Source organism: Eleutherodactylus coqui, chromosome 6 (genome assembly GCF_035609145.1).
Source record: "Eleutherodactylus coqui strain aEleCoq1 chromosome 6, aEleCoq1.hap1, whole genome shotgun sequence".
NCBI classification, from domain to species: Eukaryota; Metazoa; Chordata; class Amphibia; order Anura; family Eleutherodactylidae; genus Eleutherodactylus; species Eleutherodactylus coqui.
In genome coordinates this window covers 71,471,561-71,498,512 of record NC_089842.1, presented here as the reverse complement: position 1 = coordinate 71,498,512, position 26,952 = coordinate 71,471,561, and the positions used below count along the sequence as shown (strand labels likewise).

Sequence of the window (26,952 nt, the reverse complement as noted above, 5' to 3'; positions counted from 1 at the left end):
GTTTACAAATATCTGAAGGGCTGTCACAGTGCAGAGGGATCAGCCCTATTCTCATTTGTACAAGGAAAGACTAGAAGCAATGGGATGAAACTAAAAGGGAGGAGACACAGATTAGATATTAGAAAAAAGTTTCTGACAGTGACGGTGATCAATGAGTGGAACAGGGAGGTGGTGAGTTCTCCTTCAATGAAAGTCTTCAAACAGAGGCTGGACAGACATCTATCTGGGATGATTTAGTGAACCTTGCAATGAGCAGGGGGGTGGACCAGACGACCCTGGAGGTCCCTTCTAACTCTATCATTCTATGACCTCTTTATCACAGGTCATGTGACTGCCCATGCGTTATTCCCAACCCTAGAGACTAGCAGTCTCCAAGACACATACATGACCACAACAGTAGTATAGACAGCATCATTATCATTGGACTTGAAACATCCGACTCCTGTGGCCACTAATTCATCAAAATAGGAGGGCATTGGACATGTTTACTATTGCTGCGTACACCACTCCTAGTTTGCCTATCTCCCAGACCCTGAAGGTCCCTTCGAACTCTACCACTCTATGAAATCTGGTGTATTTGGAGTCTGCACTCCACCCAAGATAGGCCCAGTATTCTTTATTTTTTTCTCCCTATAATTTTATTGTCACATAGCGTCCTAGTTGCAAGAATATCAAAGCTGATGCTCTTTCTAGAAGTTTTTCTCTGTTTGTTTCAGATTAACCTCCTGTTCCCATTCTGTATAAGAGTGTAGTTGTGCCATCTGTGACTCTGGATTTGGAGGAGTAGATTCGTAAGACTCAGGATCTGCCTCCTTTGGGTCTTCCAGATGGAAAGCTCTGTGTTCTGTTACACTTAAGATTTCAATTACTATCGGAAATGCATAATTCTGTTCTAGCAGGACATCTGGGGGTCACTAATAGTAGGATACTGAAAACGAGAACCTACTGTTGGCCTTCTATGAGATCAGATGTTTATAGAGTCTTCTTGTGATGTCTGTGCTAGAACCCAATCCCCTCGGAATCTCCCGGCTGGAAGAATGTTGCTTTTGCCTGTACCAGAAAAACGTTGGACCCAATTGTCCATGGATTTTATCATGGATTTACCCACTTCAGAGGGGAATACTGTTTTTTGGGTGGTGGAACAGTTCAGAAAGATGTGTAATTTAACGGCTCTGCCTAGTCTTTCGATTGCAAAAACTTTAGCTAAACTTTTCATAACTTATATTGTCAAGTTGCATGAGTTGCCATTGAACGTTGTCTCAGATTGGGGAGTACAGTTTGTGTTTAAATTCTAACACTTTCTTCGCCACTGTTTGGGGATCCAGATGTCCTTCTCCTCCACATATCATCCAGAGACAAACGGAAAAAGGTAACCAGTGCCTAGAACAATAATTTCAGTGTTTTATTGCTGACAATCAGGAAGACTGGTTGTAGTATTTGCCTTTGGCAGAGTTTGCACTGAACAACAAGTCCCTTGAGTCTACTGGTGCCTCTCCTTTTTTTCTGTAATTATGGATACTATTCATGTTTTAGTTCATCTTCCCCATTTCTCTCTGAGGTACCTGATGAAAAACCATAGTCAAAGAGTCATAAATGGCTGCACATCCAAGTGGAAGAATGTATCAAGTGGGGCACCACTAGGCTCTGTCCTAGGCCCAGTGTTGTTCAACATTTTAAAAAATGATCATGGCCATCAAAAAACAGCCTCATCCTTGAATAATACCACAGGCCCGGGGGGTGTCACAGCTCTAGGCTCTCACTTACCAGAGGTAGGTAGGAGACTGGAGCACACACTGAGGGCTGCAAATTGCAGTCCCTAGTCATCCGATCGCCAATATCTAACAGGTATCAGCGGCCAAATAAAGATGTGGCGGCACACTAAAGGCGCCCGTTTCAGGTCCCCTTAGCGATCAAATCGCTTTGGGGGGCTTAAAGGGGTTGTCCTGCGGCCAAAATGAAAATTTTTTCACAGCTCAGTCCCCCATGTTCAGCAAACATCACAAACTACCCATGTAAATCGTTTGTATAGAACGTTTCTACTCACCATGAAGCAGTTTTATGAAGTTATAAAATTCTTCTTCCAAGATGGCTGCCGTCATTTCCCAAGGTGCACCGCTGGTCTTCTCCCAGGGTGCACCGTGGGTCTTCTCCCATGGTGCACCGTGGATGTTCTTCTCCAGTCTGAGCTCCACTGCCGATTACAGCCACCTGATTGGCACCACGTGACGGGGGCGGAGCTACGCGATGACGCGGAGCAGAGGGAGGAGCCAGGACGCAGCTCGTGAGCCCGGACCATCCAGAAGAGGAATCTTCAGTGCGCAAGCACGGCTGTTCCTGCGACCAGAGGAGAAGTTTGGTCGGCGCCATGGAAACGGGGATGCCAGCACAGGGGGAGGACCCCCTGTAGGTAAGTAAATAACTTCTGTATGGCCAATATTTAATGCACGATGTATATTACAAAGTGCATTAATATGGCCATACAGAAGTGTATAACCCCACTTGCTGTCGCGGGACAACCCCTTTAAACGGCTTACCTGGAGGCTGCTACAGGTCCGGACCCCTGTGCTCCGTCTGCACCCGGGAAAATTTGAAATTTCTCTGCTCTCCGCTACCAAAGGCAGCAGAGATCAGAGAAAAAAATACCGGGGGCTTCAGTTTGCAGTCCCCGGGCACAAGATCGCTATTATCAGCGATAATAGTGAAATCATGCAAAGTATAAAAAAGGTTTTAAAAAAGGGGAGCTGAGAGTACTCACCCCCGTCCTCCGCGATGTTCTGCAGCGTTCTGGCCTTTCCAGGACCTGAGGCCACCTTCTGCACACGTGCGCCAGACGTAATACGCCACGCATATGCGCAGAGGGCTGGGAGGCCGGGGAAATTTAAAATCACCATGCTCCTGGCTAGTATGAGTAGCCAAGAGCAGGGGGATGTCACTGGGAACTACTGTATGCAGTTCCAGGTCACATGATCGCCGTTATCCAATGGATAACGGCGATCAAGTGAAGTAAGAAAAGTGTTAAATAAAAGTTTCCTATCCCCTCACGTATCATATCTGTGAGGGTAGATTAAATTACACATCTAAGGCCCTCGGATTTATCTGCGAAGCTTACCCCGGCTTCCGCACACAGGCCTTCGGCAAATGGCGGATGCCAGTGCAGAACCAGGGGAGGGCCCAGAAAATTTAAAATCTCCTTCCTCCTAAAGGTATCCGAGAGCCTAGAGCAGTGCCTGAGGGCCACAGTGCGCGGTCCCCAGTCATGTGATCGACATTATCCAATGGATAATGGCGATCCCGTAAACGTTTTTAAAAAGTTAAAGTTTAATCTCCCCTCTTCGATACAATCGGTGAGAGGAGATGAAATTTCTTACCAGAGGCCTCCACATTTGACCCCCGACGCAACCCTCCTCCACAGGTCTTCCCCGGATTCTGCGCATGCACCCGCCGGCAACATTATGGACGCATGCGCAGAAGCAAGGGAAGACCATGGAAAGTACTTGATAAAGACTCACTTGAGTCGAAATGTCGTGTTTTGTCTAGTGGAGAGGAATAAAGGAACCTTTTTGAAGCTGCACCCTGTATGCTGTCACCTTGCTATTGTTGGATACAGGACCTGTGATGATGTCACCGTCATGTGATCAGTCACGTGGTCTTTGAGTTGAATGAGGGATTATGGGCGGACTACTTCCCCACAAACCCCTGCGGCCTCAGTTGCTATGGATACAGCGGTACTCAGTCTGGCAGTTTGTAGCTGGTTGTGAGACAGCTGGACACCTGTGTGGAGACTCCAATAAACGACATCTCCCAAATGTCCACATACATAGCTGGCGGTGCATACTGACCAACAACAGTGAAGCATAGACCTTCACCACTATCTTCACATCTCCAGAATGTGATAGCATGTCATCTCAAGGGCTGATGCCGACAACACCAGTCCAGCCTTCATCTAATCGTGAACCATTGTCCAGTGCTGAAACAACGCGTCACTGTCGTGTAAACATGTCACCACAGAGGGTTCAACGGCAGCAGGAAGCTAATGCAGCTTACATGATACAGCGAAAAGCCACGATGTCACCTCAGCGAGCAGCTGAAGTTTGTAAAACATGTGCAGCAGATATAAGAAAGCAATGTAGCAGAGCTATTTGTGTGTGACATGCATGTAGCAGAGCTCTGTGTGTGATGTGCATGTAGCAGAGCTGTGTGTGTATGACGTGCATGTAGCAGAGCTATGTGTGACATGCATGTAGCAGAGCTGTGTGTGTGTGACGTTCATGAAGCAGAGCTGTGTGACGTGCATGTAGCAGAGCTGTGTGTGTGTGACGTTCATGAAGCAGAGCTCTGTGTGTGTGACGTGCATGTAGTAGAGCTCTGTGTGTGACGTGCATGTAGCAGAGCTCCATGTGTGATGTACATCTAGCAGAGCTGTGTATGTGTGACATGCATGTAGCAGAGCTGTGTGTGTGTGTGTGACGTGCATGTAGGAGAGCTGTGTGTGTGACATGCATGTAGCAGAGTTGTGTGTGATGTGCATGTAGCAAAGCTCCGTGCGTCATGCATGTAGCAGAGTTCTGTGTATGACGTGCATGTAGCAGAGCTGTGTGTGTGACATGGATGTAGCAGAGTTCTGTGTATGTGACGTGCATGTAGCAGAGCTGTGTGTGTGAGACATGTATGTAGCAGAGATGTGTAATGTGCATGTAGTATAGCTATGTGGCGCATTGCACCGCCAGAAGCACTGGTACTATAATTTCCTAATAATTACTAGTCCTGATTGATAGATCAACAATATTTTTGTTCTAAAAACCCCTTATAATAAAAATGATCCCCAATACACCCTAAAATTGTAAAAATTACAACTCGTCCTTGACAAACGCGGCCTGCTACGTGTGTATGAAAGAAGATAGAGAAATGAAACAATAGCGGAGGAAGCCGCCACCTCACGTGCGGCTGCCCTAGACTACCTAGCAACAAGCGCCCGGGTATCTTTTGCGCCTGCGCGTGAGAACGCCAGCCGCAAAGCTCTGGGCGTGTCTATGTCCAGCCGTAACCTTTACGTCACTTCCGGTCCGCGAGCCTCCTCTCATTCCTGGGTGTTACACACCGGAAGTAGGCCGAGAGTGGGCGAGGAAGACGAAGCCGCAGCCGGTACCGAAGATGGCAGGAGCAGACGGCGACGACTCGTTGTACCCTATCGCCGTTCTTATTGACGAGCTGAGGAACGAGGACGTGCAGGTGAGGACCGGGGGTGGCGGCCGGGGGAATGAATGGAGCGGCCCCTCCTGCTCACAGCCGGCATCCTCCGTACAGGCCGCCATATATATGTATATGACAATGTAGTGTGAGGTAGACGGACGAGCGATCACTGGGGGAGGGGATAATATGGGAGAGCCGAAGGATGATTGTCACGGGTGTTGCAATACATGGCTTCCCACAGGACAGGTGATAAGTAGCTGTAGGGGTCCAGAGAGGAGGCTGCTGGGACCCCCGCTGATCCTGAGTCTGGGGGCTCTGAGAGGTACCTGCTGGGACCCCCGCCGATCCTGAGTCTGGGGGCTCTGAGAGGTACCTGCTGGGACCCCCGCCGATCCTGAGTCTGGGGGCTCTGAGAGGTACCTGCTGGGACCCCCGCCGATCCTGAGTCTGGGGGCTCTGAGAGGTACCTGCTGGGACCCCCGCCGATCCTGAGTCTGGGGGCTCTGAGAGGTACCTGCTGGGACCCCCGCCGATCCTGAGTCTGGGGGGCTCTGAGAGGTACCTGCTGGGACCCCCGCCGATCCTGAGTCTGGGGGGCTCTGAGAGGTACCTGCTGGGACCCCCGCCGATCCTGAGTCTGGGGGGCTCTGAGAGGTACCTGCTGGGACCCCCGCCGATCCTGAGTCTGGGGGGCTCTGAGAGGTACCTGCTGGGACCCCCGCCGATCCTGAGTCTGGGGGGCTCTGAGAGGTACCTGCTGGGACCCCCGCCGATCCTGAGTCTGGGGGGCTCTGAGAGGTACCTGCTGGGACCCCCGCCGATCCTGAGTCTGGGGGGCTCTGAGAGGTACCTGCTGGGACCCCCGCCGATCCTGAGTCTGGGGGGCTCTGAGAGGTACCTGCTGGGACCCCCGCCGATCCTGAGTCTGGGGGGCTCTGAGAGGTACCTGCTGGGACCCCCGCCGATCCTGAGTCTGGGGGGCTCTGAGAGGTACCTGCTGGGACCCCCGCCGATCCTGAGTCTGGGGGGCTCTGAGAGGTACCTGCTGGGACCCCCGCCGATCCTGAGTCTGGGGGGCTCTGAGAGGTACCTGCTGGGACCCCCGCCGATCCTGAGTCTGGGGGGCTCTGAGAGGTACCTGCTGGGACCCCCGCCGATCCTGAGTCTGGGGGGCTCTGAGAGGTACCTGCTGGGACCCCCGCCGATCCTGAGTCTGGGGGGCTCTGAGAGGTACCTGCTGGGACCCCCGCCGATCCTGAGTCTGGGGGGCTCTGAGAGGTACCTGCTGGGACCCCCGCCGATCCTGAGTCTGGGGGGCTCTGAGAGGTACCTGCTGGGACCCCCGCCGATCCTGAGTCTGGGGGGCTCTGAGAGGTACCTGCTGGGACCCCCGCCGATCCTGAGTCTGGGGGGCTCTGAGAGGTACCTGCTGGGACCCCCGCCGATCCTGAGTCTGGGGGGCTCTGAGAGGTACCTGCTGGGACCCCCGCCGATCCTGAGTCTGGGGGGCTCTGAGAGGTACCTGCTGGGACCCCCGCCGATCCTGAGTCTGGGGGGCTCTGAGAGGTACCTGCTGGGACCCCCGCCGATCCTGAGTCTGGGGGGCTCTGAGAGGTACCTGCTGGGACCCCCGCCGATCCTGAGTCTGGGGGGCTCTGAGAGGTACCTGCTGGGACCCCCGCCGATCCTGAGTCTGGGGGGCTCTGAGAGGTACCTGCTGGGACCCCCGCCGATCCTGAGTCTGGGGGGCTCTGAGAGGTACCTGCTGGGACCCCCGCCGATCCTGAGTCTGGGGGGCTCTGAGAGGTACCTGCTGGGACCCCCGCCGATCCTGAGTCTGGGGGGCTCTGAGAGGTACCTGCTGGGACCCCCGCCGATCCTGAGTCTGGGGGGCTCTGAGAGGTACCTGCTGGGACCCCCGCCGATCCTGAGTCTGGGGGGCTCTGAGAGGTACCTGCTGGGACCCCCGCCGATCCTGAGTCTGGGGGGTTCTGAGAGGTACCTGCCGGGACCCCCGCCGATCCTGAGTCTGGGGGGCTCTGAGAGGTACCTGCCGGGACCCCCGCCGATCCTGAGTCTGGGGGGCTCTGAGAGGTACCTGCCGGGACCCCCGCCGATCCTGAGTCTGGGGGGCTCTGAGAGGTACCTGCCGGGACCCCCGCCGATGCTGAGTCTGGGGGGCTCTGAGAGGTACCTGCCGGGACCCCCGCCGATGCTGAGTCTGGGGGGCTCTGAGAGGTACCTGCCGGGACCCCCGCCGATGCTGAGTTTGGGGGGCTCTGAGAGGTACCTGCCGGGACCCCCGCCGATCCTGAGTCTGTGGGGCTCTGAGAGGTACCTGCCGGGACCCCCGCCGATCCTGAGTCTGTGGGCCTCTGAGAGGTACCTGCCGGGACCCCCGCCGATCCTGAGTCTGGGGGGTTCGGTGAGGGGTGCCTGCCGGGACCCCCCGCCGATCCTGAGGCTGGGGGGTTCGGTGAGGGGTGCCTGCCGGGACCCCCCGCCGATCTTGAGGCTGGGGGGTTCGGTGAGGGGTGCCTGCCGGGACCCCCCGCCGATCCTGAGGCTGGGGGTCCGGTCTCCGCTCAGAGTGAAGGTCATGTAGTACACAGACCCTCCGGTGACTTTACTGACGGCTCAGCAGATCACCAGTACAAGCGGTCCAGTAATGTCCGGCGCTACCACTGGAGTGAATGGATCAGCGACCTCTGTTCGGGGGTCACATGGATCCCTGCTCCCGGGGGCTGACCCCCTCCATCATAGACCTGGTTCATACGGGGCGGAACTCTCATGGAATATCCGCAGTAGAAATTTGGTGCAGGATTGTAAGCAGCTTTATTCCGCCCCGTGTGCACCCAGCCATACAGCTATTCCCTCTCCTGTGATGACTGCGGGGGGCTCAGCGACGGGTGCTTCCACCTCCTGTACCCGCCATCGTTGGGCACTGCAGTGCTACAACAACTTGCGAGTAGCAGGTTGGGAACCATTGCTCTGCGGGTCACATCAGCCTTCGTTGTGAGCACATTGGGGCGGTCAAACATATTAGATGTATATTAGTTGATCGTCTAAGCCAATCACAAGGCCCGCAGGCTGGATCCAGCCGCCACGTCCATTTATGTATCCCCTGGCCCTATTCTCAGCTTTCCCTGGAGGACGCAACCAGCACTTGGTAGAGGGGCGGTGCCATCTTGGATTCTGTGCTCCGGCGGGCACCTTCACTCTGCTCTATCGATCACATCACAGGTGGTGGCAAAGTTCTGCCAGCCTGACCCTGGGCACACTAACACCCTCCAAGGTGGGGGGGGGGGGTTGGCGCTGAAGATGCAGAAGGTGAGACCCCATCATGATGCGTAGAGCCCCATAGCCATGGTAGGGAGTACTTATTAGAGATGAGCGAATCTACTCGGCCACGCCCCTTTTTCGCCTAAGCGCCGCGATTTTCGAGTACTTCCGTACTCGGGCGAAAGGATTCGGGGGGCGCCGTGGGTGAGTGGCAGGTTGTGGGGGGGAGAGGGAGAGAGAGGGCTCCCCCCCCCCCCCCCCCCGGCGCCATCCATATCTTTTCACCCGAGTACGGAAGTACTCGAAAATCGCGGTGCTCAATTGAGTAATTACTCTAAACGAGTAGGTTCGCTCATCTCTAGTACTTCTGTTTAGAGATCATTCCCGTGGACGTCTGCAGTCACGGTCCGTGAAATACGCAGCGTGTTCACAGGTCAGGTTGTGCGTATTTGGATCATCTTGTATTCTTTGTGCACAAAGTCAGCACAGAAGGCCCCGTAGACTTCTCATCTCTTGATGGGTAAATACGCAGTGAATACTCATATCACACATTCTCTGTATATTTATACAATCCCATTTAGGCCCCCTGTCCACGGCCGGGATGGAGTATCGCCGCCCTATCTAATAGGCTCATCTCGGCAAATTGCAGCATGCCACGATTTGAATCCCACGACCGGACAATCGCTATGGTTCTCCGCTCGTGGACGTCGGACTGCACTTTCCATAGTCGATGGAAAGCATTCACTGCGTTACCCGTGGCCGAATTATAGCTGTGGATAACAGTGACATATCGCCCGTGGACAGCAGGCCTTAATGGGATATTTTGGTCCATATTGGGAAATGCTATGGTAAAATACATGCATGAAAGTCTGATGTCTGAATACCCCGATGCAAATCAGTGGTGGTCAAGCTGTCCGTATTAAAGGAGCACAGAATACACCCATGTGAAAGAGCCCTTATAAACAGCCCTTTGAAGGCAACCATAATGCTGATGTGGCCCTCGGTGACAATAAGTTTGGCTCCCCTGCTGTAATGTGTTCAGAGGCGTCCCGACTCTTCCCTGACGGCAGACCATCGGGGGAGATGAGCACGGTGGCTCGGGGGGCGGTTCCCCAAGGACAACCTCTGTATGGAGATTGTATGTTCTCCCTGGGGTTGTGGGAGTTTCCTCTCACTACAAATACATACAGAAGGCTGATATAGATGCTACATAAATAAAGGTGGTGATTGTTGAGTATATAGTGGACATTTGGTGTTCAACCCCCGATACTGTTGGGAGGTAAGCCGGGGTCGGAGGGGTCTACATTCAGAATACATGGACACTTGGTTGAGTGAAGCATATGTAGTGCGAAGCCTGGTGCAGGGTTCCTGTGCCAGGATGAGCGGGTATTCAGCCGTCAGATCACAGCCTGGCACTTGCTCTAACACCAGGGACCGAACAAACATCGGATCCCCGGTGTTTAACCCTTTACACACTGCTGTCAGTGTGACCGTGGCGTGTTAAAGTCTGACAGGGGAGGAGGCTTCCACTGTCACCCATTGGGCAGGGTCCCGATGGTCTACTATGGCACCCAGAGGGTTGACAACTACGGGGGCCTATGAGGTTCAGCCTTCGGGTGAGCTTTATAAGCTTTCTAATGCACTAGTGTACTGAAGTATAGTAGAAGAATGATAGAAGATGCTGACATCCAAGTCCCTTGGTGTGGACCCACTCCTAGAAGATGGGCGGCAGAGAGGAAGACTCCAATAGTGACACACAGATTCTTTCTGTAGGTAGCTGGAAGGCGTTCTGATTGCTACCCGCTCTTAAAGGGCTGGTTTTGCTGTGGATTCAACGGTACGGAATTTTGTGGAAAATATGTCCATAATCTGCTACATCTGGAGGCCCTCTAAGGGGATCATTCACATCCCTGCGGGGTTTCCTTTTTTTCTGTTCCAGCGTGGGAGCAGATAAACGGGAAGCCCTTCCTGACTGAAATGAACGACTTTGAACAGATCCCATTGACTTCCAAGGGGTTTCGTGGTTTCAGGATCTGAGCGCTGATGCTGCGGCCTCTGATTGGCCACAGTGGTCACCTGACTAGTGGTGGAGGGTGCGGACGGGGCTGTGGCAGACGGTTAGCATTATTTTTTGTATAACTCATGCCCAGCCCTTGAAGTCTTATATCACACAACCCCTTTAATGGAGTCAGTTTGGCTTCCGTTAGTGTCCGCTGACATTTTCCCAGATGGCATAGCGGACCGCACCAAGCGATGCCATCCTGGATTTTAACGGATATCTTTGGCATTTCTGATGCAGAGTAAAATAAGCCCTTAGAAAGAGATGCAATGAGTTCCCAGTCCATGATAGACCAAATGTGGGGCATATTTACTAAGGCCGGCGTGTCATACTCCAGGCTTAGTAATGTGCCAGCTGGAGTAGCATGCAACAATTTATGTTGCATGTCTGGGATGTCCCAGTGTGCCAGACGGGCCAATCTGCCAGTCTCTGAACATGTGGAAATGACTGAGCCAGCTGGTATCTATGGTTGGTCATGTGGATTATTAGTTGAGATGCGTCGAGAAAAGGCTTACCGGGAAGAGCTGGTGCTCAGCTGTTGGATGATAGTCGGGCACTTGCTGTAACATTGGGTACCGAAGGAACCTCGCTGTTTAACCCTATACATGCCGTGGCCAGTTCAACCGCTGTATATAAAACACTGACAGAGGAAAGGGGGCTCGCTCATTGGACACGGGGTCCCGATGGCATGCTATGGTCTTGAATACAGTCTCCGGGTTTACAAGCTGCAGTGGCCTATAAGGCTCAGTCTCTGGCTGAGCTTCATAGGCTTTCTAATGCACTGCTATACTGAAGTATAGCAGTGTATTATAAGTGATAAAATATGGTGACATTCAAGTCTCCTAGTGGGATAAAAATAAAAGACTGTATATACTCGAGTATAAGCTGAGTTTTTCAGAACGAAAAAACCCCACAATACTCACCTCTCGGTCAACGTCCATGTCCCCGGTATGATGCTCTCCCCAGTGGTGTGGCAAGCTGCTTCAGACTTCTCCCTGCTCTGTTTTCAGTTCCCCCGCCATCAGCGCTGTGTAACTAAGGGCTGTGATTGGATCGAGCGCCGGCCAATCACAGCCGGCGCTCGATCATTCACAGCCATTCAGTGAATGACATCAGTGAATGGCTGTGATTAGTTTATCGAGCGCCGGCTGTGATTGGCCAGAGCTCAATCAAATCACAGCCCTTAGTTATACAGCGCTGACGGGGTAATTGAAAACCGAGCAGGGAGGTGACAGCGGGGAGAAGTTTAAAGCAGCTTGCCGCACCGCCGGGGACAGCATTGCGCTGGGGACACAGACGCCGGCTGGGAGGGGAGTATTGTGTTTTGTTTTTTTTTTACATAGTATATACTTGAGTATAGCTCTGTTTATACTTGAGTCAATATGTTTTACTAGTTTTTTTGTGGTAAAACTTATTGACTCGGCTTATACTTGGGTCGGCTCCCACTGGAGTATATACGGTATATATGTAAATGATGTCAAAACCCCACCTTTTCCCCTTTACCGTGTAACAAAAAAAATCACATGTGGTATCATTGTGTGCAGAGTGCCCTAGAAGAAAAAAAATAGTACATTTAACCTGCATAGTGCACATCATGAAAAGAAAATACCAAAAATGTCAAATGTCTGATTTTATGTCGCCTTACCAAAAAAATCGCAATGTTGCATGGATCAATAAACGGTAACATTAAAAAAGTCCAACTCATACCGGAAGAAAGTCACACAGCTCTATTGACCAAAAAAAAATGTTACGGGTCTTGCATGCAGCTATAAAAATACATGCCAGAATTGCAGATTTGGTTCATCTTTCCTCTAAAAAAAAAAAAAAAAAAAAAAAAAGCAATCAAAATGTTATATGTTCCAAAGATTGCATAAATAATGACAGTTCATTCCACAAAATGAGCAAGCCCCCATAGAGCTCTGTGGAGTGAATAAAGCAAAAACAAACACTACGCCCCCCCCCCTCCCCATTAGGTTAAGGGCCATTTAGACACGACTATCGCAGAAAAAATGTCTTTTGAGCGATAATCGTTGTGTCCATTTATAGCGCAAGGTGATCGCTCCCCTTGTGCTCCGAGCGGGGCCGCTTGTCTTCTGCATTCAGCTGTTCTCAGCTCGGAGCGCCCGCAGCTGGACCGCTCTATTCTTCATACCCCGCCTGTCGTCAGGGAGCGGGATACAGCTGAAGCAATAGTATCAGCTGTGAATTCCTGATAAGGCTCATCGTTGTCTAGCACGCTGAAAGACATCGATGAGTGACGGCTTACTGAAAAGTGTCAGTGCAGCTGCACACAATGATTATCATTTTGAGCAATAATCATTGTCTAAATGGGCCTTTATACAATACATTATATGTCCCCAAAATGCTATTAACCATTAAGGACCAGGCACTGTAAATTTACGGAGCCTGGACTTAAAGCACCGCCGATAGTAAAATTACGGCGGTGCTTTAAGCCTCCTGTCTCTGCAATCAGAGGCAGGAACAGGTTATTAGCTGTTAGTAACCCTTCCTGCCTTCTGCTTCCCCGAGTACACAGCGCCCAATGAGCACTGTGTAGTGAAGGTAAACTAACTTTCACATCGAGAGCCCAGGGGGGTCATGTGACCTCCTGGGATTCCCTGCTACAGCAGAGCTGGAGGGTCACACTAGACCCTGGACAGCTCTGCCAGTAACTAATGTCACTACAGGGGCTGTTTTCCCCTATAACTGGGCCTCCTATGGATGCCCCAGCTACAGTGGGAAAGTGTCAAATTAAAAAAAAAAAGTCCTCCAGAGGTCTTATATGACGTCATGGGGGACATAAATAGAAAACATAATTCCACACATAAGTAGAACGATGTTACATTGAATGGTTGTGATTGGCTGATGGTGCGTGAGTTAGCCAATCACAGCATTAGCTTTCTGGAGGCGGGGATTTCAAGCCCCGCATCCAGAAAGCAAAGCTGTCGGGGACGAGGAGGGAGCGACAGCCTGCAGCAGCGCCATAGAACGCCGGGGGAAGGGAGTACTGTTTTTTTTTTTTGTTGTTGTATAGCCGGCATATAAGACGAAGCCCGACTGCAGAGCAGATTTTTCGGGGTTAAAAGGTCGTCTTATACGCCAGAATATACGGTATATAAATGTTTTAAAAAAAATCATTGTTTTTAGCATATTACCCTCCAATAAAACTAAAAAAATGGGGAAAAAAATCAGTGAAAAAGATACCGTATATACCGGCGTATAAGGCGACGGGGCGTATAAGACGACCCCCCAACTGTCACCTTATACGCCGGTATTCAGTGGAGAAAAAAAAAAAAATTTTATTACTCACCTCCCACGGCGTTCTGTCGCGCTCCGGCAGGATGTCGCTCGCTCCGGCAGGATGTCGCTCGCTCTGGCAGGCTGTCGCTCGCTCCTCGTCCCCGCCGCAGCATAGCTTTCTGAATGTGGGGCTTGAAATCCCCGCTTCCAGAAAGCTAATACACACGCCGGCAGCCATGACATCATTGAATGGCTGTGATTGGCTAAAGCACACGTGGCTTCAGCCAATCACACTATTCAATGACATCATTGAATGGGTGTGATTGCTAACACGTGCGCCTTCAGCCAATCACAGCCATTCAATGATGTCATTGAATAGTGTGATTGGCTGAAGCCACGTGTGCTTTAGCCAATCACAGCCATTCAATGCTGTCATGGCTGCCGGCGTGTGTATTAGCTTTCTGGAAGCGGGGATTTCAAGCCCCGCATTCAGAAAGCTATGCTGCGGCGGGGACGAGGAGCGAGCGACAGCCTGCCGGAGCGAGCGACATCCTGCCGGAGCGCGACAGAACGCCGTGGGAGGTGAGTAATAAAATTTTTTTTTTTTACACTTTTTTTTTTTTTGTATTACCGGCGCATAAGACGACCCCCGACTGCAGAGCAGATTTTTCGGGGTTCAAAAGTCGTCTTATACGCCGGTATATACGGTATTTAAAAAATTGCCCTATATGCCATAGAAAAAAAAAACACCGTAAAAATAATTTTTATAGCTAAAGTAAACAAAATAGGGCAGTAAAACCACCACATGGGTAAAATCCCTAAAAAGTGTCTGGTCCTTAAGGGGTTAAAAAAATATAATTTGTCCCACGAAATTAAGCCCTCATATGGTTATGTCGATAGAAAAATTAAAAAGTTATGGCTCTAGGGATGCGACAAAAAAAAAATTAACAAATTTAATTGGGGGTTAAGAGAGTTGTCTGGGACTAAACTATTGATGACCTATCCTCAGGATGCATATTAGCCTTTTACTCCTTGCCAACCTAAACAACCAATCACTGGGAATGAGTCAATCCGAACAACCCATTAGGTTGCGCATGGTGTGGATTTGGGGAGTGATATAGATATATGCCCTCAGGATAGGTCACCAGTAGTTGTTCAGTGGAGGTCTGTCTCTGGTACCACAGATGATCAGTTGTCTGTATTGCTGTCATTGTAGACTGAGTCGTAGGTTGACCGCTCCGTACACATTGCAGCGGCCCGACCGGTAATGCAGGCGCAGCTCCAATTGTAAGTGCCTGCAAAATATGGGGCTGCCAGTTTCCATCTCCAGACACATGGACAGTCAGATAAGAGCTGATCGTCACGCTCCGCCTCTTAAGTATCCCAGTGATCTACGATTGATGACCCACACTGAGGATCAGGCATCGATAGTTCAGTCGCAGACAATCAACTTGGCACGATTCCATGGACTAGTACAAAACGGCATTATTGGCCAGATTCAGCCCATCCCTCCACACTTGCCGTATAACTTCTGCTGCCGTCCACCTAAATATTTCAGCAGGGCAGATCAATTCTTTGGCGAACTGTAGTCTGTCATTGGCCGTTGCTTCCTATTTCGGTTGACTATTCTCTTGTGTATGGCCAATATTAGTTAGCCAAACCCACCAGTTTTGGTCCAACCATCTAATATGTATGGGAGGTATTGCAAGCCTCCCCTAAAAGATGATGTCCAGGATAATGCCAGCCATACGCATAAAATGATCAGTCGCAGGGCGTCTTGATGGTTTGTGCGAACAACCCACTAGCAACACTTGCAGTTAAAGGGGATGATCAGGGAGTCCACGATGTAATACAATAAACTCCACGGGGCGGCGCAGGATGGCGAGTGGTCGTTTAGATTTGGCTGATCGTGCCATACATTTAAGCAGCCCAACTTTTCTAACGTAGCTAATCACGTTTTCCGCAGATTGAAATCTGCCGTTGCCAACAGTAGTTTTTGGTGATCTTTCAACAGACGGTCACCTGAAATGTCCGGAATCGACCTTTTCGGGCAACTTGTCTCTCTCGTGTATGGAAGTTGACTGAGATAAAATGTGTGCAAAACACATTGAAGAGTTCATCCTCTCCTGTCCCCGCATGTTCCCAGCCGGAGGCTCCCTGTCCCCCGCAGTCAGCCTGTGACATCACTTAAACAGGCTGCTGCAGCCAATGGCAGAGCTCCGCCAAATCACATGCAAACCCATGGCAAAATAGGAAGAATACAATAGATACTTTCCTTTTGCCAAATATCACTTCTCTTTTGAACGCAGCCCCCAGTGAAAACTAAATCTGGTATCACTTGTGCAGCCTACCGTGCCTTGCAGTGTAGCTCGGGCCATATTTATCATGCGTGGCTTTCTGATGTACTGCCCCCTGGAGTCTGACCATTGTCTCTACATCAGCATCTGTCCGTTATGGCACGACTTGGTATAAAGTCATTCTGTCAGATGCTGATGTTGATATTCAGAGCTGGAAATTGACATATTTTTCTCTGTGATGTGCGGAGTGTTCCTGTATAATGACTTGCTGGTGAGCCAGCGCCGCCCACAGCGCTGAGTCTTCTCATCCGCCTTCCAGAACGTGACACCAGGGTTTCACAGTAGATTCATCCTCGCCTGGCTGCTTGCTGTTTTGCGTCATTGTGTGATCGCTACCAGTCTGTTAGGGCGTTAGTGGAATGAGTTGGTTGGGGAAGGTCCCAGTATGGAAAGGTCCCGCTGTTGTCTTATCACATTTGCTATTGTTAGAGTATACTTTAGGGAAATGTAACATTTGTTAATGGTTAGACTTGACTTTAAGGCCGGTTTCACACGGGCGGCAAGATTGCACAATTTTCTTGCGATGCAACAGTGCTACACAAAGCATGCATGTGGAGCCCATGCTTTCCAATGGGTTCATTCGCAATAGCGATGTTTTGTAAAATAACCCCCAGCTAACACAATGCATGAATGATTGATTGGCTGTGATTGGTTCATTGAGCGCCTCAGTGATTGGCTGAGTCACGGTGCTTGAGAACCAATTAGAGCCAGCGCTTCCTGGAGGCGGGGGTTTTGAACACCTGACCAGGAAACTCTCAGTGAAGACTACAAGTAAGTCTGCCGGAGCTGCAGAGGAGATATGCGCCGGAGCGCACAGCGCCCCTAAGGCGATGTATTGTGTTTTTTTTTTTTTTTGGTTTTTTTTTTAGGCAATCACGACAAAATAGAGCTACAAAGTCGTGTGATATCGCCGCGAGAAACCACAGCGTTATCGCACAGTACACAAGATTTTCTTGTGGCCATATCGCTGTCGCCCGTGTGGCAGAGGCCTTAAGGTCTCATGTTCACTGACATAATTGAATTGCGGGCGATCCGCAGTTCAATATACCCTATAGACAATCATTGGGCATCCGCAGGTAATTAAATACCTTCTAATGTCATTTTTCTTAGGGTGCGGATCGCACGCACGGGAAAAGAAATGCAGCGTACTCCATTTTTTGCGGATTCCCGCATGGACGGCTTCCTTTGAAGTCAATGGAAGCCATTCGATCAGTAGCACACCCATGGCTGACACTGCAGACGGGCCGCAGATCCGCGGGAAAGCAGAATATTTGAAAAAGGAAAAAAAATGCACTGCGAAAATGTCCATGGCTGCGGACATGGGTGGAATCCGTGTGTGCCCGTGAACACGAGGCCTTAAGGCATTGTCCAGAGAGGCAAAATACTTACCCGTACCTACTGTGTCAGAACCTCCCTTTCCTGGCCAGTCACACACACTCTATGCCCATCACAGCGGGCTGGCTCTCTTTGCCCATCTTAAAGGGACTATACCACAATTACAAATTCTCCCCTATCCACAGGATAGGGGATGACCTGCTGATTGGTGGGGGTCTCATTGTTGAGACCTGTGCTGAACTTGAGAACGGGACTCCCGTGTCCTGCTTTACCTGGTGTTGTGGGGGTCGCTTGTTTCCCCACAGTGACTTTACTATGATGTCCATTAAAATGGAGGGCTTCTGCGAACAAAATTCAATTCAGTTGCCTCCTTACTGCAGGGGGGGGGGTACCCCCACAGTGAGGAGGAGTGGGGAACACAGGACCACTATTCATGAGCTCTATGGGAGTCTCTGCAGTGAGACCCCCACCAATCAGCAATTTATCCCCCTATACTAGGGGATAACGTCTAATTGAAGTACAGCCCCTTTGATAAGTAAGCCAGTCCTCTATGTGACAGAGAAAGGAGTTTGCTTGGCTATTAAAGGGATATTCCCTATCTACAGGATAGGGAATAACTAGCTGGTGGAGGTCCAACCGCTGGGACCCCCAGCAATCAGTTGGAGATGAGCCGCTAACTGTTTTTTCGTATTGTTTTATTAGTGTTTTGTCAATACCCTGATTTACTGCACAGCCATAGTTATCTTCCTTTTGCTTATTCTACAGCTGCGTCTCAACAGCATCAAGAAGTTATCTACCATCGCACTAGCTCTGGGGGTTGAGAGGACCAGGACGGAGCTGCTTCCATTTTTAACTGGTATGTATTTTGTGCTACAAATAAATGGTTAACCCCATAAAGCGAAGTGACGTATTTCAGTACGGAGCATCGTCTCTGTAAGGCCACTCTTCACACAGCGTCCGCAAAACGCTGCGATTTTGATTGCGGCATTTCAACACAATTTTACTGCAGTTTTCGGACGCAAGTTACTGCGGTTAAAAAGAGCGAAAACACGGCAAAGTAGAGCAGACAGCGCTCGTCAATTGTGGCGTTAGAAAATGCCGCATTCCAGCACAGGTTGGTGAGGGCCCCATTAAAATCAGTGGGAGCGTTGTACCACAGCGTTCAAAATTCCGCGGTAATTGCAGTTAAAAACGCATCCGTGAGAGTGGCCTAAAAACTGTACGTTCTTTGGATTGCTGCTATTTTCCAGTGTAATGGCTCATTCACACGACCGTGATTCCGGTACGTATTATGGCCACGTGACACGCGATGAATGGAGTCAATAAAAGGGAATGATCCGTTCACATTAGTGTGTAGATACTGCGAGAGAGACCGCAGCATGCTTTGTTTTTCCATGTACCGCACAGCGTGAGCCCTATACGTAAAATAGTATATATCTATACTATTTAAAAAAAGACCGCCCCACTGCGCATGCACTCGCTGCTATACGCCGTCTCTGCTGCCTCACACAGACTGGTAAAGCGCTGCAGGACTCCCGTACCGGTTTACAGATATGGTCACGTAAATGAGCCCTAATATGTAACATTAGGATGACTTCTTGTACTGATGAAGGCTGATGAGCCCAGTTCAGCTCTCTGAAAAATATCATAATTGGCTCTGTACTTACTAGTGGCCGCTCACATACGGGCACGTGGCTATAAGACTAACATATGCGCTAAAAAAAGTGTGTGTATGCTTAAAATTGCATAGACTTGTATAAATTTTATTTATTTCTTGCATATTTAACATATATGCTAAATTTAGGTTAACAATGTAATATGAACAGCTGTATATGGGTTATACACCAGCGGCTCTGGGGACAGTTTGGCCATCATGGGTATAAAGGTACAATGTACATGTCACTGCCCGCTGTCTCTCACTATGGCTGGATTTAAACAGCCAGTAGTGAGTTGACACCGAGATTCTCGGACATCTCGTCCGTGTCCAGTGCGATGTCCCTTCCTATGGAGATCTGCTGCTTCCTACCTACGAGCGGAAGTGATTTCCACTCGCAGAGGAAAAATCGCAGCATGCTCCATTGAAGTCAATGGAAGCCGTCCAACCTGCGGCCTGTCCACAATGAACATTTATTGTGAACAGGTCGTGGATTCCGCCCGCCATCGCCTAGCGACGGTGCAGGAAAAAAAATAAAAAGCTGTACTGCACATGCATGACCGCAAGCCACCGAGTCCATCCGCAGTACAGAAAAGACGGCTGAATGACAGGTAAGTGCGGACGCTGCTGCTTCCGGGGCATTGCCATGTGCAGGAGGCCTTAGGCCTCATGTCCACAGGCGGATCGGATTCTGCAGCGGAAACTGACCCTGCCGACTCGTCCGGGCCTTCCACACAGGAGCGATGATCACTCATTTAATGGAGGTGGATTGGGCGAGAGATTTCTTCCATCCTCCCGCCTCCATTCACAGTAAACAGGCAGTTGTTCATATATGGCTGAGTGTCTGTTCACACAGGTCAATCGTCGTTGGGTTTTTATGCCTGCACAAATGAATGACAAGGGATAAGCGAATGAATTATCATTGGTCGTTCAGTCGCTGACAGCGATTACACTGAACAATTACTGTTCAGATTTACACGATCCAGCGAGAAGGGAACGATGAGCGTGATCAAGTAATTCCTATGGAGGGTGGGGGGATTGCGCTGGCACAGTGAAATACCATGGATTGCACATTATGTAGTCGTCGTCCCAGTATATATAAGATTAACTTGGTTAGTTGTTCCTTTTTTTCCCTCTTTGTATTCATCCTGTTCCTCAGTCACGGGATCTCAATTTTGACCAGTTCAGATTTCCTTGTTTTTTGGTCAGTTTCTAGCTCATCCTCCTGACCTTTATACCTATGAGCTGTAGCTTATTTAGGTTAATATGGAAGGTAATGATGATTAAACCATTCCCCCCAACAGACAGAAATGGTACAGCCTCTAGCTAATGCATCATACCATTGATGTGAAATTGAAACCAAAAACAATCTCACCATCAAGATGGTGGCTGATGGAAGTGGCTATAATATACATAGGACCTCTGGAGATTGACAGGCACATAAGGGGGGGCAGAGATGGAAAATGTGTTTCTGATGGAGCGGTCCTTTAGTTACTATCGACACCTCAATCAATGTGGATAAGAGGATTAGTTCATTACTATGGCCCAGGGGGATATGAGTGGGATCAGTGCATTACTATTGATGGTGGATGCGTAGGCTCTATTCGTTACTGAGGGCAGTAGGGGGGGTTGAACGTCCCTCCAAAGAGAAACCCTATTGGTATCACTTTTGAACAGCCATACTTGTTGCGTATTGTGACTCTCCGCATTTTTTTTCTCTTTCTCTAGACACCATATATGATGAAGATGAGGTACTCCTCGCCCTGGCGGAGCAGCTCGGAAGCTTCACCACTCTGGTTGGGGGCCCGGAGTTTGTGCACTGCTTGCTTGTAAGTGTTTATTACCAGTCAGTGGGGAATGTACGCATTGGTCATAGCTGTCATTTTAAAGGAAAATTCCAACCAAAACACTTGTGTTCCGTTATGGAGTTCATTGTCGGTCTGTTATCTGCTTCCGTGGCTAAAACTCCAATCCATTTCACACATCTGAGCGGGGTTGGTTCTGCCTCGTGTGCATGGGTTTCTGCACGCCTCCTTCACATTAGCGGGACACTTGTAGATATACGTGCGAATTGCTGTTATACGATAAAGCTGACCGTTCGGCCTCCTGGTTGGATTTACAGTCTCTTGCCTTATTTAGAGGATGAAAGGGGATAGTCGTTGCTCTATCTGCCGATGTGATGCTGCGCTGAGGCATCCTACAATAGGTATCATAGTGCACAAGAGCGGTGGAATCAATGATGTCTGATGAGAAGCAGACTGGAGGCTGCACTACAGGGAAGTGACTGCAGTGTACATGTGCGTACGGTAGAGCCAGGCCAGGGTGCAGACGTGTTTCCGCTAGAGATTGTCTTTCATTTTGTAACGCTAGAACCCTTTTTTTTTTTTTTTAATACTGACTGAGGATTCTATTTAGTCCGTCTGTATGTGATAGAGGTCTTCTGTTAAGGCTAATTATTGGGCATGAACATTCGTTTCCCTAATTGACCCATCTGAACGATCAGCCGACGATCAGCAAACACTTGTTCGCCAACTGATCTGCTCATTTATACCAACATAAATATGCTTGCTAGCTAACTGCACATCTCCCCGTGTAAATGGGCAGCTGACCAATGATAGATTATCTCTTGCCCCATAAGGCTGGGCTCACACGGTGCCGGAGGCCTGCAGCAGATTACGGCTGTGAGCCCGACTGGCGACCCTGCGGACCTGACTATCTTGCATTGCGTATAACCATGGCGGCTTGTCGTTGGTCATGCGCAGCACTGTTTTTTTAAATCACGGTTTGTATAATCTGGCGCCATCACTTAGCGATGATGTGAATTCCCCTCTGCCCGTACGCAACGCCTAACCCCGTGCGCATGGGCTTGGGGTTAGGCGGCCTTCATTGACTTCAATGGAGGCCGTCCGCATGGAATTCATGGCAAAATGGAGATTGCTGCGATTTATTTTTTTCTTTTCCCTCCCCTTGTGGAATACGCAATTTTTTTATCCTAGTGTGGGCGGAAATGTGTTTTTTTTTTTTTTTTAACATGCTTTTCAATGCCCATGTTTTGCCGCGAACGCTGATTGCAGATTCTGTAATTGCAGTCGGCCTGTGTGAGCCCAGCCTAAAGCTAATCCTCTGCCTATGTGAATGGCTGTGAACCCGCACCAGTGGACATGCTTTGTCAGTCAGTGCTTGGTACAACAGGACAGTTCTTGGCACTTTAATGCCACCTGAAACTGACCGGCGAACATAAAGTGCATAATAATGGCTTGCGTTTAGATGTAACTAGTGATGATCGCGCACTTTCGTTTTGATTTTTCAACAATAATTGGTACGGCCAAATGGGCCACTAATGGGATTCCGGTTCTAGAATAATGTGAAGAAGGCAGCACTTGATTTGCACTCATTTTGTGGAATACCCCGGCCATATCTCCATGCATATTAGCATCGAGCAGCTTCATGACGCATGCTGCCATTGTATCGGCTTATACTCTTCCCATCCTTTGTGGAACAGAAACGGCACATTTACATCCCATACCTAAAAAGGTTGTCCAGTGTAGAAGGCCCATTGTCATATACCCCATTAGGGAAATCTGAGGTAACGGGGGTGTTTGTGGTTGTGTCCCATCGGGATCCTCATCTCTTGGCCGCTGGGAGCTTTGCTTACCAAGTGTGTCTTTCTCGTACTGGACAACTTATCCGGCATCACAGACAACCCATTGATGTGAATGAGCATTGTCTAATTCTTCATTTTCCCTGCGGTGGCGGGAAATTGATCACTTAATGCCAGACTTCCCTCCGGATTTAAGCTGATCCCTGGGGTTCGCAGCAGGGAGACACTTTGTGAACAGCTTATTGTCACTTACAAGTAGTGATTTTCCAGCGCGGCTCTCTTATTTCTTTGTCAATAGGAAGCAGTGAACTGCGCAGATATAATGTGCCGCCATAGGATCCATTGCCCGTGGGTAGCGCCGCTGAACTTTGCTAAATGTTTGGTTCACAGTGACGACTGCTCATCCCAGCTGAACATGGTGGTGGCTCCTCCTGTGGCTCAGTGGTTAGCACGGCTACCTTGCAGTTCAAATCTGACAACATCCATGTGGACTTTGTGTGTTTCCATATAATTCTTAATAATGCCCCCCTCCCCTGAAATCTGGTAGGCCAACCAAACTTTTCAAAAGTTTGCTTATCTCTACCCGTGTGCCTTGTCACATCCTCGGCTGTCCTGTCATTGTAGAATGAAGAGGTTGTTCCTACCCATTCAGCTCAGATCTGCGCCCCTGTCTGTAATGCCTCCTCTATGATCTATATAATGAGGTTGCCCTACGCCTCTGGGGGCGTTCTTTAACGCTCCGTGGCTCTAGGTAGCCCATCTTCTGCAGCCACGGTTGGGAGTCCACAAGATTATCTCCGCTGTATTACTTGGGATTTAGGCATGTAATGGTTTTATCCCTTGACTCTTGTGTTCTTCCTAGTCTTCCATCAAACATGAAAGTTGTTAATAGACTGTTGCCTTGTCCCTCTTTGTCCTCTATTGGCTTCAGCTACAAAGCTTGCATCTGGCTCCCCACTTCCCTGCCAATCTACTTTGTGCGTCAGCAAGTAAAGCTGCCAAAGTCTTAGATCTCTTCTGAGCCTTTTCCGCCTTCTGGAACGAGAGGCTTGCAAGCGTTGCGGGTGTTGAGACATTAGGTGCCATCTGGGGGGCCCTACTCTCCTGGCTCCCGGCCCAAACTTGTGTTCAGTTTGGCAGCTCTTAAATATTTTTATCAACGTCACCAGCTCAGTTGAAACTAATTTATGTATGTTGGTAGCAGATGCTGCATGAACAAAACAGGCAGCTCCAGGTGGTCTTGTAAGTATACACATAATAAGCTTATGGTGCCGCAGGATTAATAGTAATCACTGGCTGCTCAGACTATGTGTACATCGCAGGAAAGTTCCCATAATCCTCGCATAGTGAAACTGCACCTAATTGGCCTTACCTCACTCTGACACTGCATTCTCCCGACCCGCATCTTCAGACGGGCTTTCCTCATTTGCTGGCAGATTATCGCACGGCGGTTCTCGCAGCCTAAGATCAACCGTAGATCTGCAATCCTGGAAGTCGTGGAGTGACAAAGCAGATTCCAGTTTAATCCACTACGGACACTTTTCCCGTGGAAACAATGATTTTTAAATTTTGCTAGTGGTTACATTGAGTTGAAAAAAAAAAAAAAGTTGCACTAAGTTTCAGACTATAATCTTCACTCCTTCTTTCATTTTCAGATCCCCCAATTTATAGTTTGCAATGCGCTTCTAGTTACGGCTTTTCTCATGGGGTTAGTAAAGGTAGATGCACATGTGCTTGATTTCTGAGTACTGTAGGGCCACTGTGTTAAAGGGGTTGTCCCGCGAAACAAAGTTGGGGTATACACTTCTGTATGGCCATATTAATGCACTTTGTAATGTACATTGTGCATTAATTATGAGCCATACAGAAGTTATTCACTTACCTGTTCCGTTGCTAGCGTCCCCGTCTCCACGGTGCCGTCTAATTTTCAGCGCCTAATCGCCCGATTAGACGCGCTTGCGCAGTCCGGTCTTCTCCCTTCTGAATGGGGCCGCTTGTGCCAGAGAGCTGCTCCTCGTAGCTCCGCCCCGTCACGTGTGCCGATTCCAGCCAATCAGGAGGCTGGAATCGGCAATGGACCGCACAGAAGACCTGCGGTCCACCGAGGGTGAAGATCCCGGCGGCCATCTTCGCAAGGTAAGTAAGAAGTCACCGGAGCGCGGGGATTCGGGTAAGTACTATCCGTTTGTTGTTTTTTTTAAACCCCTGCATCGGGTTTGTCTCGCGCCGAACAGGGGGGCTATTGAAAAAAAACAAAAAAACGTTTCGGCGCGGGACAACCCCTTTAAGTGAATGGAGAGGGGCGAGGGAGAGCAAGGAGTGAAATCTCCTCCAGCCACCTGGCCCCCTACTGGCCACTCTGTCAAGAGAGCCAGCAATAAACTCTCCTGTGCAGCAGCACAGGAGAGAGTATATGTGGAGACCAGTGTCACACATAGTTTGCCCAACATTCGTCCAGTGTACATGGGCCTTTACACACAAACATTCTTCCGTGCATTCATGTACATGGGGGGTATACAGGAGTCGTCGGAAACTGCTGTCACTCGAACAATAGTGTATGGACACTTTAAGGAGTGTGGGACTCTCCTGCAGTCTCTGCTGGCTTCTATCTTATCTCTACACTCATACTGAGCTTGTGTGATTCACACCACCCCTCTTGAGACTGCCTTATATATACTTTCTTCCCTGTGTATATTATAATGCAATACAGGTTGTTTGATCTGCCCTCCCTGAAGATTTGGATGCTGTCCTCCCTTTCCACTCTGATACCGGTGTACAACCTCCTCTTTTCCTTGTTGCTAACTCTAATTGTAAGTGAAAGGGAGGGAGAGAGCAGGGAGAATAAGTGTCAGACTCAGCAGGACAGCCAGCTGTGTGAAAGGCTACACAGACTCTACAGCAGCAAAATGATAGGAAATGTTCCAAGAAGACAATTTAGAAAGCCGCTTAATTTTGCGTTTGGGAAACAAATGAACAATTAAAAATTTCAGTGCAAATGTGTCCATGGCTGTTAAATAAAATGTAGCGAGTATTCTAAACCTCTGCTAGAAAAGCTTTATTTTGTACATCTCATTCATATTTTTTGAGCAGAAATCAAAGTTTCAACTTGGTCTTGTGTTCTCTTGTGTGTCTAATAGTATATAGGACAGGGATATATTTATCAAGCGCTGCGGTACAAAGGATCTTCCTAAAGATGGTACAGGTCTTGCAGTGTCTGTGATGTTCCCTGCTGCTAGGGGTTGCAGAAAATGGCACTGCTTGCCAGCTATGCCAGTCTACAGGAAAGTAGCCATGTCAGTAGTTATTAGCAGTTGACCCTGGGCGGAGGGCAAACATAAGCAGTTACCTCCTTCCCGGCACAGAAATAACTTGAGTAGGCACATAAATGGGGGGGGGGGGGGGGGGGGGCGTCTGCAGTTATTCTGTAGTAGAAACCGGTTCTGTGTCTTGGTGGATATTGTTTGATGACCGTTGTGTGTTAACGGAGTCTGAAGTGTTTCCTTTATATTAACAGCCTCCCCTGGAAAGCTTAGCAACCGTTGAAGAGACTGTAGTTCGGGACAAAGCGGTGGAATCCTTGAGGAAGATCTCCCATGAACATTCTCCCGTCGACCTTGAAGCTCACTTTGTGCCGCTGGTGAAGCGTCTGGCCAGTGGAGACTGGTTCACATCACGCACATCAGCATGTGGCCTTTTCAGCGTGTGCTACCCTAGAGTGTCTAGTACCGTCAAGGCGGAGATACGACAGTAAGTGTGTCCCCCCCCTCTTCAGGAATCTCATCAAAGCTTCAGGAGGATGATTTGAGATCAAAGCACTTCATGATTTATTTAGACGTTAACTTTTGGCCCTTTAATGCTGTCATATAGGAGATCGAACTGAAGCTTCTTGTCCAAAGTTAAAGGATGCTAAAAAGAAAACCAAATATAGTTAATTTCGTTGAGTCATAATTTTTTTTTTTTTTTAATTGGCTAAAGTGGAAGAACGATGTATAGTCTAAATTGTGACCCACTGGGGAAAAAACCCACTTCTGGTGGTGGTAATTTTTACTGTCACCATTAGGGTTAAATAATGTGCTATTTTAATAGATTGGACTTGTACGGATGATATGATAAAAAATTCCTGTTTTTATAGGAAAGAGATTTTAACTCTTAATAATCTTTGTAATTGAAAAGATCTTTGACTTTTTTTCTTTTTCTTCTTTACTCTCCATAGTGAAGTTAAACAAGGGATTGA

The 26,952-nt window shown here is 49.3% G+C and overlaps 1 protein-coding gene across 1 annotated transcript in view; it reads left to right on the top strand.

The window, feature by feature from the left end:
* The first annotated feature begins 5,069 nt into the window (after window positions 1-5,069).
* The window catches only part of PPP2R1B (protein phosphatase 2 scaffold subunit Abeta), a 45,799-nt gene continuing 23,916 nt past the window's right edge, over window positions 5,070-26,952 (top strand). Inside the window, exons 1-4 of the mRNA XM_066606968.1 lie at window positions 5,070-5,229; window positions 18,229-18,319; window positions 20,846-20,946; window positions 26,233-26,465. Of these exons, the coding sequence (XP_066463065.1) occupies window positions 5,152-5,229; window positions 18,229-18,319; window positions 20,846-20,946; window positions 26,233-26,465 (503 nt within the window). The 5' untranslated portion in view covers window positions 5,070-5,151. The remainder of the gene's footprint in view (window positions 5,230-18,228; window positions 18,320-20,845; window positions 20,947-26,232; window positions 26,466-26,952) is intronic.